Source organism: Pezoporus wallicus, unplaced genomic scaffold (assembly GCF_028554395.1).
Source record: "Pezoporus wallicus isolate ANWC-B61680 ecotype Strahan unplaced genomic scaffold, APGP_CSIRO_Pwel_v1 contig_3486, whole genome shotgun sequence".
In the NCBI taxonomy this organism is placed as follows: Eukaryota; Metazoa; Chordata; class Aves; order Psittaciformes; family Psittacidae; genus Pezoporus; species Pezoporus wallicus.
Window position 1 is genome coordinate 3425499 of NW_026642292.1, and position 13905 is coordinate 3439403.

At 40.3% G+C, this 13905-nt stretch overlaps 1 protein-coding gene across 2 annotated transcripts; it reads right to left on the bottom strand.

The window, feature by feature from the left end:
- Positions 1–3509: 3509 nt before the first annotated feature.
- CIPC (CLOCK interacting pacemaker) lies at positions 3510–12567 on the bottom strand. 2 transcript variants are annotated; one of them, XM_057428543.1, is made up of 4 exons: positions 12365–12567; positions 10765–10939; positions 9710–9879; positions 3510–5902 (listed from the first exon to the last, which is right to left on the bottom strand). In XM_057428543.1, the coding sequence occupies exons 2-4, from the start codon at positions 10835–10837 to the stop codon at positions 5024–5026; spliced, it is 1122 nt and encodes a 373-aa protein (XP_057284526.1). In that variant the 5' UTR covers positions 10838–10939; positions 12365–12567; the 3' UTR covers positions 3510–5023. The 2 variants fall into 2 exon arrangements, with proteins under 2 accessions (XP_057284526.1, XP_057284525.1); XM_057428542.1 differs by lacking the exon at positions 12365–12567 and having other exon boundaries at positions 10765–11222.
- Positions 12568–13905: the final 1338 nt, after the last annotated feature.

The window sequence follows — 13905 nt, forward strand, 5'->3', positions numbered from 1 at the left end:
AGGCAAAAGATCTGACAGCTGGATACTGAAAGACAACAAATTCAGGCTCTATGTAAGAGGCAGATTTTTAACAGTAAGTAATTATGTTTTGAACAATTTGGGTGGATTCTTCATCACTAGGAGCTTTCAAATCAAAGCAGGATGCTTCCTCTAAAAACACACTTTAGTTCAAACAGGAATTTGAGGAAGTCTTGGAAACTGTGCTCTACAAGAGAGCAGACTGAACACATGGTGTTCCCTTCTGCCTTCTGAATAGATTATACTGAAACACTTAGTTTATCTCACAGACATACCTCAAAGGAAGCACAGATTTAAGAAAGGAAGAAAAATTGTATTTTGGTCACTCTGGACCACGTAATACACTTGGGGCTATATGGCTGTGTTTCACAGAGGCCCAAAAAGAAATACTACCTAGAAACAGCAAGAGTGAACAGTTGTGTAGGTAGGGAACCCACATTTCTGTCCCAGGAATTATGAGAACAAAAGCAGTAACAGCATGCTGCCTTCAACCTCGTGGATGCCAGAAATTTTTCATGCCAGAAGACTGCTCAGCCCAAGCCTGTGAGGGTCCTGCTCCTTTCAGGCTCTTTGTGTGTCATGAGAAAGAAAAACAAGACAGATGCAGTGCACCTGAAAAAAGCAACTAATGTTTTTGGCCTCAATGAAATGAAGGTGAACAGGCCTGACATCCTGCAGATAGACTTCATCATGTAAAAAAAAAGCTAGCCAGAATGGACAGAGACCTGAAAATTTCCTGCTTCAGTTGTACCCATACCTTTTAATAACACAAAATTTGCAAGCACTGAGTTTTCAGTCTTGGGGAATAAAATTACTTCAATTGACAGCACCCCTTTTTGGATTTAAAGCAATGAGATTCAAATTATTGCCTTGTCTGGTGCCACATAAGAACTTTGACCAGAATCTCTTGTACCTTAGGAAATGATCTCATGTCACAAGGCTGCTGGATAGCCTGAGCATGACTGCCTAGTTCTCACTGTAAGAGTCATCTCTGAACAAAGAAAAGACCGTAAAGATGGCCACATTTTGAAAAACGTGCTTTGGTGAAAAGCTGGTATACAGATTGAGTTAAAGAATGTTCTTCAAGAGAGAGAGTAAAAAGATCCTTACTTCACAATTTAGAACTTGTGCATACACAGCTGACAAGATTAATATGCAGTGTAGGAGTTCACCCGCACAGACGGTGAGCATAATGTACAGTCATCACATAGAGATAACAGTTCCGAGGTGGAAAAATCTTTCCAGGTTGTTCATGACACATCTATGGCAATGGTCACCCATGACAATATATTTTTAGAGTTCTGTACAGCCCACTTTTACTCATGCTCCTCCCACAGTCCCTTTAATTCATAACATAGTGTTAAAGCTCATGTGACTCTCTTTGGAGAGAGAAATCATAGTACCACTTTTGGATCGGCACTTTCCTACATGGGCAACAGGCTGCCAAGCAAGCTTCCGAACAAAGGACTTTGCCGTTTAACAGCACTAAAATAACCCACAAACTTTTCAAGTATAGATTTTATTTCGTTCATATTTCACAGTCTGCTTCTGTAAAGTTTTAGCAAAAAGGTCATGTTCTATAACAGAGTAGGCTACTGCATTCAGAGCTGGCAACAGACTTCAAAATTACAGAAAATGTTTACATTCCAACTAGAGCAGTAGAATTTCAAAAGTACATAGTAATCAAAAATACCAACATTTATTAAAACAATAGAAAAACTGCAGTCTGTCTGAACCATCAACCTACCCTGCCTGCTAGGTGTCAGCAACAACCGAAGCCACAGCAGGCCATCTGACTGATTTTTTAGACTGGGCCTGCTGTCTTCAACTAATTTGTTAATGCAAAGTTTTGCTGCTTCAAAGGTCAAAAAAATTATCCGTAGGCTCACTGCTTACAGGTTTCCAATCAGAGAAGCTAATGTTTCTGCTCAAATCATCCTACCCAGAATAAAGACCTGTTCTGGTCCTGATGCAGTCAATTAATTTTCTCAGCACAGTTCCAAGCTAACCTATTTTATTAAATTGCAGCTAAGAAAGGAAAGCCCTTATTGTTTAAAGGTTTATCAGGGCTTCCAGGAATAAAGGCAGCTAAGAGAATCTAAACAGAATGGTACTTGATGACATTACTTATCACTAGGGGTCTTCAACATCCTTTTTTCATAGATGTTGCGTCAAGATTTGCAGTTATCTAGAGATACGGTTCCTAAGGGGCTCCAGATTTACATGTAATAGTTCCAGAGTGTATTTTTCTAGTTCAGCAAATACTATTTAAGTCTGGACTGATGCCCAGTAGGAGATTTCTAACCAGCTGCTGAACTCTAGTCACAGATTTATTGAATAGGTATTTATGCAAATTATACCAGCTGAAAGGCTCATCAGCTATAAGCACACCCGCATCAGCCCACCCTCAGTGCTGTCAGGCAAAAAAATATATGCGATTCTGTGTTGACTATGAGACATTTCTATCAGCTATAGTCTCCTTAAGTCAAAAAGTATTACACTGCAAGGCTAGCATTTCCTTCCTCTTACTCTGTCAGAACAGTGGAAATAGGATGGACGTCACCAGCAGACCCACTTTTTCTTATCTCAAACAGCTAAGACTGTACTTTTTTTCTGACTTGCTTTCATTTTAGGTAGCCTATCATCTTGTTTTCTAGGACAATCAATTCCTAAAATATATATATTTTGAACTTCAAATTCTCCTATTTGATGGGTAGAATAAGAATTTTAGGAAAAGTAGGAAAGATATCCTATGTATTTTCTCACATCTCACCTCTAGGCACATACAGGTATCCAATCAATAGAATTCCCTGCTACTGCTTCCTCTCCTTCCTGTAAGCTCAGAAAAATCAAGCTTATTTTTTGGGATTCTTTCACAAATGACCTAAGGTACCATCACATCTATCCTGCCAAATATTATTCAGTGCAGGTATCACAACTGATTCCAAAGAAGCTACATCAGACATGACCTACATTATTGCACTGTATTATCCTGCCTTCTAGGTTTGCTGGCTGAGTTTTGCTATTGCTGTGCTGCAATTTATGAGAAATCCTGGTATGCACAACTACAGCATGTATATTTAAAAAAATACATGACAACACAGTCTGTGAACACTTTTCTTTCAATCAATTCCCACCTAGTGCACTAGTCTTGAGCAGGTGGGCAGGACACCTGGCAAGGCATAGCTCCACTAGGCTGAATCCTGGCACAGTATTTCTCTCTAGGCCTATGGACAAAACTTTACTATGGACAGTACAAATATGACTCAGATTTCTCCTCTTTGTGAGGCATGTACAGCATTTCTTTCCATCAATGTAAAAAGAGGAAAACCCCTTAAAAGAGAGAATTCCCTTACAATTTCTCTAATGCATGTATTTGAGGAAGACTACAAAAGCACTCTACACAATCTTCTGCAATATCGATTCCGAGAGGCATCAGAAAATGGAAAGGACTTGTCACAAATCAGCAAGACATCCACCTCACTTTCAAGTTTCTTTTTTTTAAGAACCTGAAAGAGATAACAGCAGTGATCAAAGCATCAAAATACCCAGTCACCGAGTCAGCATGACTTTTTGAAAATGTTGTCAGACAGAAAGGAACACACCATAAACAATCCAGAGTCCTTAATGTTCTTAGACGAAGTCATTCTTAGTTCTTTACACAGACTGCCTCTGAAAAAAGCCCTTCAGACTGGAGGGAGTGACATAGTTAAGTGTCTAGATAAACTGAAAATAAATGTCTGTAGAACAACTTCTGTAACATGACTACTGTGGATCTCTACTAGTCAGGCCTAATACCTTATGCAGACAGTAGTGTTAGCTGTATCTCAAGGCAAGCAGGCTAGGAATGATACAAACCTACTCAGAAGAAAAAATGTTTTGGGATTTTGTTCTTGGTTTGGGATTGCTGAGGTTTTTTTATGTTCAAATTCAAGGTAGATAAATTTTTTTTGGGAGATTAGCCAACCTGACATCCCCATCCCCCAGTACATTCATCTAATTTCTCTAAACAAAAAAAAGAGAAAGGGGATGGGAGAAGGACTTGTTTCATCACAGGCCATTTATGCTCCTTTTCCTTTCAACTCTTTTTTTTTTTTAATAGTTAGTTATCTGATTTCACAAGAAAGAAAAAAAAAGGAACAGTTTATGCTTGTAAACTAAGGATACACATATCAAATAATATGCAACTAGTCTTGCTGAATTAATCCCGGTGAATATCTTCCTTGTGCTATTCTAAAAAGAAGTTACTGCAGTCTTTAATAACAATGTTTAATCTGTTAGCCACTGAGAAAATCCAAACCACTTTCCTTGTACACTTGTGAGCCATTAATAAACATGGCTTTGGAACAAAACAAACACTTCCAGTGCAAGCCTTGTGACTTTCACTCATTCAAATTGTACAGACCAGAATCAAAAGTATACTCATCAAAACACATCATTTCCCTTGGGTCTTAAGACACTCATGACACTGACCAAAGATTGCAATGAATACAGAATGCTAATTCAAATGCAATAAACCCCCCAAAACAAGACTCTGCTATAACAAAGGACAGCAACAGCCTAAAAATATCACCCCACCAGCCTAAGTTTCCTCTCCTCTCCCCAACGCCTTTCATCTAATTGCAACTGATAATGGTCCAATACTGGGGCCTGTTGTGCTTTTCCATCCTCAGAACTGACTATCTGAAGAGGGGACCAGGAAGATATTTGCTTGCAAAATACTGCAAATGACTGTCTTTACGGCAAGAATGGGAACATGCCAGCAAAGCACATCCAAGCTGATAGAGCCCCAGGAAGTACATGAAGTTAGCATGTAGCTCAAGGTCACACCATAGTAGTAAGCACCCATTTGTCAAGACCCCACCAGGCTGTTCCAGTCCCACAGCTGGCTCTGAAGACAAGTCATTCAAGACATGTCACTTTGCAAGTCCTGGACTCAGAAAATGCTCAAGTAAAAGCTTGAGACAGGAAACAGGAGGCACAAAAATAACTTGACCAATAGCTACTATATATTGGGATAAGGGGGATCTGCAAGGTTACCATCAGCTTTATCAGATCCCGTTAGAGATGCTTCTAGCTCTGCCCATGACTGTGGAGCATTGTTCTTTATTGCCTCTATGAAAAGCTGTGTTTGATGCTTCAGTCGGTCCAGCTCAGCCTGAGTCACCTGGTTCTGATGAATGAGCTCCTTGGTTTTTAAAGTGATCTCCAGCAATCCTGACCTGCGTAGGACAACAAGTGTGTTCTGAAAGCGTCTGCATTTGCTTTGCTGTTGCAAGAGCAGCTCAGGGGTAGTGCAAATCTCTTCTGGTATCAATGGGGGGCTCCACACTGCAGACTGCATTGTAGTCTGTGCTGCACTCTCGCTCTCAGGAGAGGTGCACTTTGTTGCCTGCAGAGTCCCAAAAGGCAAAAGGGGAGTCAAACCCGGCAGTTTCTGAGTGTCACTAGAAACACGATGAAAACCAGGAAGAGCTGACAGTTTTCCACTTGTCACTAGAGTTGAAGAACTCTGCTGGTTAGACTCCTGAGGGGTCTTAAAGCTAACTGGTAGGTGGGCAAAAGGACTAGTAGGCATGCCTGTGCTCCTTGATACGGGAGAACTCTCCATCTTGGGTGTTTCTGTGCAGAGTCGTTTAGGGCAACTGGTTTCCTGACATTCTTCTAGATCAAAGGAGCGATCTCTCTTGCAGGGCTGTGGTGCTATTTTGGGAAAAGAATTCAGGATGGGCAGGTAATTAGTGGAGTCATTTCTCTTTTTCCCAACAGGGTGAGGGTTTATGGGAGGTGGGATTGATGGACGAAGAAAGACTAGCTGTGGCTGAGCTGGAATCACTTCAAAGGATGGCTGCACAGTCCAAGACTGGAGCTGTGATGAACACCCCTGAGAAGCATAAACAGGGAAAAAACAGAAGTCTTACAATAAAATTGTAGAAAAGGATCAAAAAACCTTAAATGAAACAGGTGGACTGTGCCATTTCTCCATATTTGATATATGCTGTCCCATTAATACATGCTGAACAGTTTTCCATCAAACTCATCCTTCTCTTTCTCCGACAACAGAGCATAGCACTAGAATCAAAGCTGTCATCCATAATCCTTTTACTGTGGAACAGCAGATACATTTAAAAACAATTCAATCTGAATTTATACATGCTTTCCTAGATGAAGATTACAGTACATGCTTATATTGTACAATGCTTATGTAAAAGTTTGACCTAGACTTGGGCTCAAACAACAAGTGCACAGAAAAGTTGGAAAAGAATTAAGCATTGTGGTTATATTTTTAAAGAGTCAAAGAAAGACCGTACAGACATTTTAGGAACAATTCAGACTCCCTCTTTGTTGAAAGGCAGCACTCTAATCTTGTCAATTCTATTCTTATAGCAAGCTTTTGAAATCATTATTCAATAAAGACGACAGCTGTTCAGTAAGTTTTGCAATCTTAAGTACAAAACAGTTTCAATACATTTAAAACCATGAAGAAGAAAAAAAAAAAAAGCTGAATATCAACCAATGTAAGGAAAAAAGCCTTTTGTAACCCTCGAGCAGTTTAACTCCATAGCACTGGTGATAAAGTGCACACTAGTGAACCTTAAAAGCATTATATTTTAAGAAAAATACCCAAGTTTTCACTCTCTCCCACAAGCCACACTCTGCAATATAGGAGAATACATCAATTTCTACAAGACACCATCTCTTCCTCTTTCAATACATTACCATGGATCTTCATGAGATCTCCTGGCCAAAAAGCATACCTGCTTTTCTCCAAACGTACACAATGGTCTAATAAGAGATACCATTTCTTTCTGAAGCAAAATTTCACTTCTTCATATATTTAAGTCATTGCCACCACAATTAATATAATATACTGCCACCTGCTTTTCCAGTTCCTTATGACTTGGAATGCTAGAGGCAGGCCTGCTGAATGCACAGTTTTTAGTGCAAATACATTTTACTGGGTTTTGAACTATATTGAGCCACATGAAATGCACCTCCTTTCCCCTAGTCTCATAAAATTTAAACTGGCAAATGCTACCATTTCTCCCAGGAAAGGACTTGAACTTGTCACAAGCAGCTATTATGGAGATGAGGTTCACCTATTCTGACACAGAATTTCTTTGGTTCAGTTGGCAAGACTCTTACGGAACAGGGGTACAAAACAACTACCTGTAAAAATAAATATTACCTTGCCACAGAAGACAGGACAAACACGTTCAAAAGAAAAGAATCTCGAGATGTTAGAAGTATATAAATACTGTGGCTATACAAACCTAGGACTGAACAAGCAGTCTTAAGAAGCATGGTTTTGGAGTCAGAATTAATCATTTACTGCACAACTGTGCAGCATCTAGTACAGCAGAGCCCTAAAGTCATTGAAGTTAGAAGAGCTGTGGTAGCTGTTTATCTTGTTCTGTTTTCTCCTATGTCTATTACCTACTTTCTTCTTTGCATTCATGCTGCATTCTGATCTTGCTCTCCTACCCAAAATCTCATTTTCAGTAGAGAAGTGTTGGGTCTGGGTGGTTTTGGGGTGTCGTGGGAGGTTTGTTTTTTTTTTAATGAAGGCTAACATCCTGCACATACCAGCGTAACTTGTCTAAAAGGCTTTCAAAAGAGTTACAGAAACCGTGCCACAAGCCCCGCTGTGTTCCAGAGAATTAATCCCTGCTTCCCTGCTTGATTTATTTTTTTAATAACATTGTTAGCTGTTTACACTCTGAAACTGGGACAGCAGGTAACCACCACTGCGCAGGATTACAGTGGTTCTAAGGCAGAAGGATGATGCTGGCTGAAACTGATAAATAGCAGTAACTGGATGCTGGCTTTTTTGTTTGTTTTGTTTTTTTTTTTTGTCCAGCAAGTCCAACTCAGGGCTGTGCTGAAAAGCCCATTTTAACAAGATAACCATCTGAGGTAACTAAGCATAAAGGAAAGAGGCAGAAAGACACTCCATTGTTATTATTTTGACCTGGCCTTACTGTTTTTGTTTATTGCAGCAAACATTTTTCAGTTCAACATTACTGTCCTTAACCATATGTAATTAAGACTCAGAAGTTATAATGCACTATCAAAAGAACCGAGTCTGGTAATTTTACCCATCTCCAACTCTTACTCCCAAATTTCCTTTTTGATACACTACCAGGTTTTTTAATATTTTTAATATATTTTTAATATAAATATACATATAAAAGCTACTTTGTATCAGCTACATGTCCTAACTGTTTGCAACACAACCTGGAGTTTAACACTAGACTACCACTGCAATCAGTGTTTTTGAGGTATGGGCCAAAGGCTATCAATAAGCCTTTGGTGAAGCTTGTCTACTCCCTGCTATACAAAAACTTCAGCATTTGTTTATACAGTATTTTGTCCACACATATAGGAACATGACTATAAAATTGTTTCTTGCCAAAATAAAGCTCATAGATCAGAACCACAGAATGGTTAAGGCTGTAAACGACCTTAAAGATCACCTAGTTCCAACCTCTCTCACACCTCACAGTAGACAGTATCACCCAAGGCTCTGTCCAAACTGGCCTTGAACACCGCCAGAGATGGAGCATTTACCACTTCTTTGGGCAACCTGTTCCAGTGCTTCACCAACCTCACAGTAAAGAACTGCTTCCTTAGATCTAACCTCAATCTTCCGTTTAAGTTTCAACCCATTACTCCTTGGCCTATTGCTACAGTCCCTGATGAAGAGTCCTTCTCTGGCACCCTTGTAGGTGCCCTTCAGATACTGGAAGGCTGCTATGAGGTCTCCACGCAGCCTTCTCTTCTCCAGGCTGAACAGCTCAAACTTTCTCAGCCTGTCTTATCTCCCCCACAAATGCACAATCTGCCAAGCACTAACAGAAAACTATATTTATATCAGCATTGTGACACTATATTTGAATTTTATAGGTTTTACTTGTTGTTATAAAAGATTCAGTAGAAAAGGAATCAGGATATATATTTGTTTTTCCTCTTCTCGCTGTATTCTGACATGTATTCTAATAAAAAAAAAAGCTGAAGAACTTTCCCTCTGCTCAGAAAACTTGTACACAGCAAGAGGTCTAATAACACGGCAATACTTTGAACTTGCAGCTCTCCTATCTTCTGTTACGATGTAAACATTACCAGTCTTAGGGATGTGCTGGAGGGCAACAGGTAACAAGATACTGGAATACATAAATAGGGAATGTAATTGTTGCAGTGTGAGCTATCACACAGAGCTAAGAGAAATAACTGATAAAGTAAAAATATGCCTTCAGATACAAATTTAATGTTTTCACTTGTAAACATCCTGGATTAGCATTTCCCACTGTACATAAAGCACATTTAGGCCGTAAGAACTAAGAAGCAAAACCTATCATCCTATTTTATCATCTTTACTGAATGAAAATGAAAATACCAGCTTTCAAAAGGAAAAACACTCACTTTTTTTCGTTTACTCTTTGGTGCTATTAACATAACATTCTTAAAGATCTATTTTTTGTGGGATCCCTTTAAGAGGAAAAGGTTTAATAGATGTAGCAGAGCTTCTCCATTTCACTTTTTCCATCTTAGTGATTCTAACTGGCACAATAGAACTTTTCAAGTTACCAGCTGCTATCTGGATTCCAACAACTTTGTAAAATATTTGAGAAAGGAAAAATACTACAATAAAGAACATGCAACATTTTTCAGGAGATTATTTCTTCCCTACCTGCTTAACTAACACATTTTTCATTACAACCATAGGAGAAAGTGCAGGAAAGGGGTTGCCTGCGGCCATTGGGCGTTGCCAAGGCCCATCCTCTACATTCCAACACGACGCATTCAGCATGTCCTCTGAGTCAGTCTGCTCCATAGCACTCAGGCACTCTGAACTTCCATCTGCCAAATGTAGAATTCAGCTGTTAGTTGTTTCATGCTTGCTACCAACTTTCAGTTCCACTATTCTGCTTTCTTTCAACCAAGACACAAACAACAACAAAGTTCAGTTCTGGAACACCAATAAAATTAGACCTGCTGTGACAGCTGTCAAATAGCCTTTAACAAAAGGCTTCATATATCAGGCTAGTCCTCATGCAGATACTGTCTCCTCCCCCCTCAAAATTATTACTTTTTGTTATTTCATATTTAATCTCCAAATGACTGCACAGTATCATGAAGATTGCTCTAAAACATGGTGCAGCAAAGAACTATGGGCTCCAGCACTGCACAGCCAGTCTGTGCTGCAGGCATTTTGTGTCTTGAAATCTTCTATCTCTCACAAAAGCTCTTTTTCTTTGTGGGTTTCTTTTTGTTTTGTTTGTTTTTCCTTTAAAAGCCATCTCTTCACAGTTTTATTGAGTATTAAAACAGCACATTGTGTCTACATTTTACTGATGTTATACAAATTACTCTCTGGTCAAATCACAACAGAGATTAGGCAGCATAATCCAACAGTTCATTCATCACTGCAAAGAAAAAAAAGTAATTTTGCCATCCCCACTTCTAGACTCCTAAGTGTAAGAGTCTTCATTTCTTTACTAGGCACATTTTAAATTCCCATGCCATTCAAATTCACAGAAAGAACTTCATAACTACACAAAGCTCTACTCCAGAACAGTTTGATGGTATGATGATTGCAGATGCAATCTGTTTTATACAGAAAGACCCTCTCAGTTAATGAGGCATAAATGACAAGGGGCTAAGAGACAGATTGGTCAAATGTGACTAATAAAAGCAAAGTCTGAGCAAGATAACACACAAAAGGAATGCAGTGATTTTCTAAACCTGAATATCCAGAGTCCTTGTCAGATTCAGCTGCCGCCATGCTCAAATGCTGGTTCAAGCTCTTCAATGCCATCACTTTGCCCAGTAGTTCCTTGAGAGTCTCAACAGGTGACTATATTGTCTCCATGCTTCCATAGTGCCACAGCTGGTTTTTAACACTTTTTCCATTGAAGAACTACAAAACAGTTAAGAATAAAAAGGGCCTTTCTCTGAATCCAAGGAAAGTTCCACCAGTATAAGACAACAAAGGGAGCCATAGTTGTCCTTATAGAAAACTGGTTATCAAAGGTTTCCTGTATCTGTTAAACAATCTGTAGAATTCTATTAAACTCCCAGCTTCACATTTGCTGTTTCTCACACATTTAGATTAGCAACGCTTGCCAATGAAAAAAGAGTTTATTCCCTGCAAAATTCCCTAAACTATGCATGCTTAATAACACATTACAGAGTAGAAAAGATGGGCAACAAATCTGTGTATCAACTAACACTTTACATTGTAGAATTATCCAGACTGAAATTTTTCATCTCCCTTAGGCTGATTTTTTAAGTTTTGGGAAAGTTTCCATGACCTGATCTTTCATGGATTTCTACATCAACTACAAGAGAACAGGGTACAACTGTTAAGCCCTTTAGGGTAGGTTAAAAATTGCCAAAAAAACTAAGGCATAGGAAGGAAGAAATTAAATAAAGCAGAAATAAACTAGATATTTAAAAAATCTTTATTTTTTCCTACTGCTGTGAATGCCATCCATGAATCAAAGGTATTTCAGAAGTACTGAAGACATGGATGCACCTCTCACATTCAGGTCCTTTCTTCAGTTGGTTGAGCAAGTCAGAGTATAGTACAGGTCAGTCAATCTGACTGAAGCACCTGAAGCAGAATCGTGTAATACTTACACTGAGTAAAGTACATGATAGATTCATCTGGAGAGCACAATGAGCAAGTAATTTCTAACTCCATTATGAATTCTATCAGACAAGGTAATAATTCCTTAATGTACACACAAAACTTGGGAAATAGGAAGGCAACTTCTTGATCTGCCAAAGACATAATGCCTAAGCTCAACAACATGGGTAATCAAGATAAAGTAGCAGCTAGAAAGCATGTGGTTGTTATCTGTAATTAAATCAATGCCCCTCTAAATCAAGTGGTATAGTTACTTATTTCTTTTTACACTGCCAGTGAGCTAATTGGAGACTTTCACGCCAGAAATATCTCAGATTTTCCAAAGAATGAAATGTAGATATAAAATTACTGTACTAGACATGTTTCTCCACCCCTAAAAAAAAGGCAAAACAAACTAAAGGCCAAAGGCTATTTATAAACAACTTTTTTTTTTTTCCCCTCAAGAATTTAAAGTTACTCAGGCAACTTTTATCTCAAAAAAATTAGCTATCTCAGGGACTGCATCCCAGAACAAGTCAACTGTGCTGGGTGAAGCCCACACAACAAACAGATGAACCTGCAAAGCTGTGGCTTTGTTAATACAGTCTGTTTCACCCTCAAGAGTAAAGTAAGTCATCACAAGAAAGCAAGTGATTAGAGAACATGCTGGGGCTAAAGAAATCCATACTGCTAAAAGCACAACACATACGATACCTGCAATGCACTCCTATGGGGAAATGCCCTCTTCTTCCCACACCCAGAATGAGAACACTGGAAAGCTGAAAATAAAAGCTATGAAAATGTATAGTTACATTGTGGCCTCCCATACTACAGACTTGCCACAACGTTCCAATGCTTCCTGAGGGCAGGCAGAGTATAGTAAGAGAGAGCAAAGGTTCTGCTTCTATTAAAGAAGGTAGCTGGCCAACAGACAAATGACAGAATGAAGTGCAGAAATAACTTTTAATATTTGTAGAAATTATTTTCCTATAAAACAACCCTTTGAAGTTCTACCTCATGTTAGAGTTGTACATTTATTTAAACTGCAACTACGGTAACCCAGGAGTCTGCATCAGTCAGACCAGCAGTCCATTAACAGTTATATCCAGTGCAAGCTACTACAAATGACATTGCAGCTGGCATTCTGGAATAACCCACCCTGAAAAGCAAGTTTCTTCCTAAGGTCCTGACAACTGGTTGTTATTCTGCTCCAAGAACTCAAGCCCTGGCACCTCCAGTAATGAATTCTATATGTTAGATGTAGTGCTGAGCTTGTAGGGCAACTGTCTATGTTACTACAAGAAAAAGAGGATAATGGCCAGTGGAAGGGAATTTCCTCAGTAGCTACTTGCATCATTTTTACTTTCCATCTTCAGTCACACCTGCTAACAGGTATGGAGCAAAGGTAACTACATAAGAGCAAACTAAATGCTATCCCTGGAATGGAAAATGAATCTTAAGGTAAGGTTTAAGTCCCGATCCATGCTTTTGTTACTTAGACCTTTCCAAAATGTTATTTTTAAATAACGTGGTATATATTGATGCTAATCTCCAAAAAACTAAGCACTAAAGCCAGAAGGAGGGTTAGAAATAAGTAGGGTAAGAACACACCATCTGCTAGGGAACCTTTGGGAAGGGGTTGGCACATCGTCTTCTCTTCCCTTATGGAAAATAAATCAAAACAGCGACAAAACCACAACCGAAAACAAACCAACCAGAAGGGCCACTCTCTCCAGACGCGGACGTAGGATCGCTCCTGCCAAGCTGCCCGACCGGCAGGCAGGAGCACCGGCAGGAAGCACCGGGCGCCATCCCCGACGCCTAGGGCCCTCCTTTCCGGCACAGCTGCGGGAGCTGACCCTACCCGACCGCCCTCCCGGGGCTTCGCCCGTACGCAAGGCTATGCCGGCAGGACGCCCTCGCACTGGACCTGGCGGACAGAGAGGCCTCCGCTCAGGCGGACCGGGACACCAGCTTTGGGGACCGGGACACCAGCTTTGGGGGCCGAGCCCCCGCCCCGCCACACAGCGAGGCGAAGTGGGCGGCAGGCCCCACAGGAACCACGAATCCCTCACGGCCACCTCCCCCCGCACCAAACCACCCCTCACCTGCCTTCAGTCCGCCACATCGCTAGCCCCGCCAGCCGCGCATGCGCAGCAGCCTACCATGGCGCACAAACCTCCTCAGCGCCTAGACAGCATCACCCCGGAAGGGGAAAGCCGGCTGCCATGGTCCCCTCGGCGCGCAGGCGCACA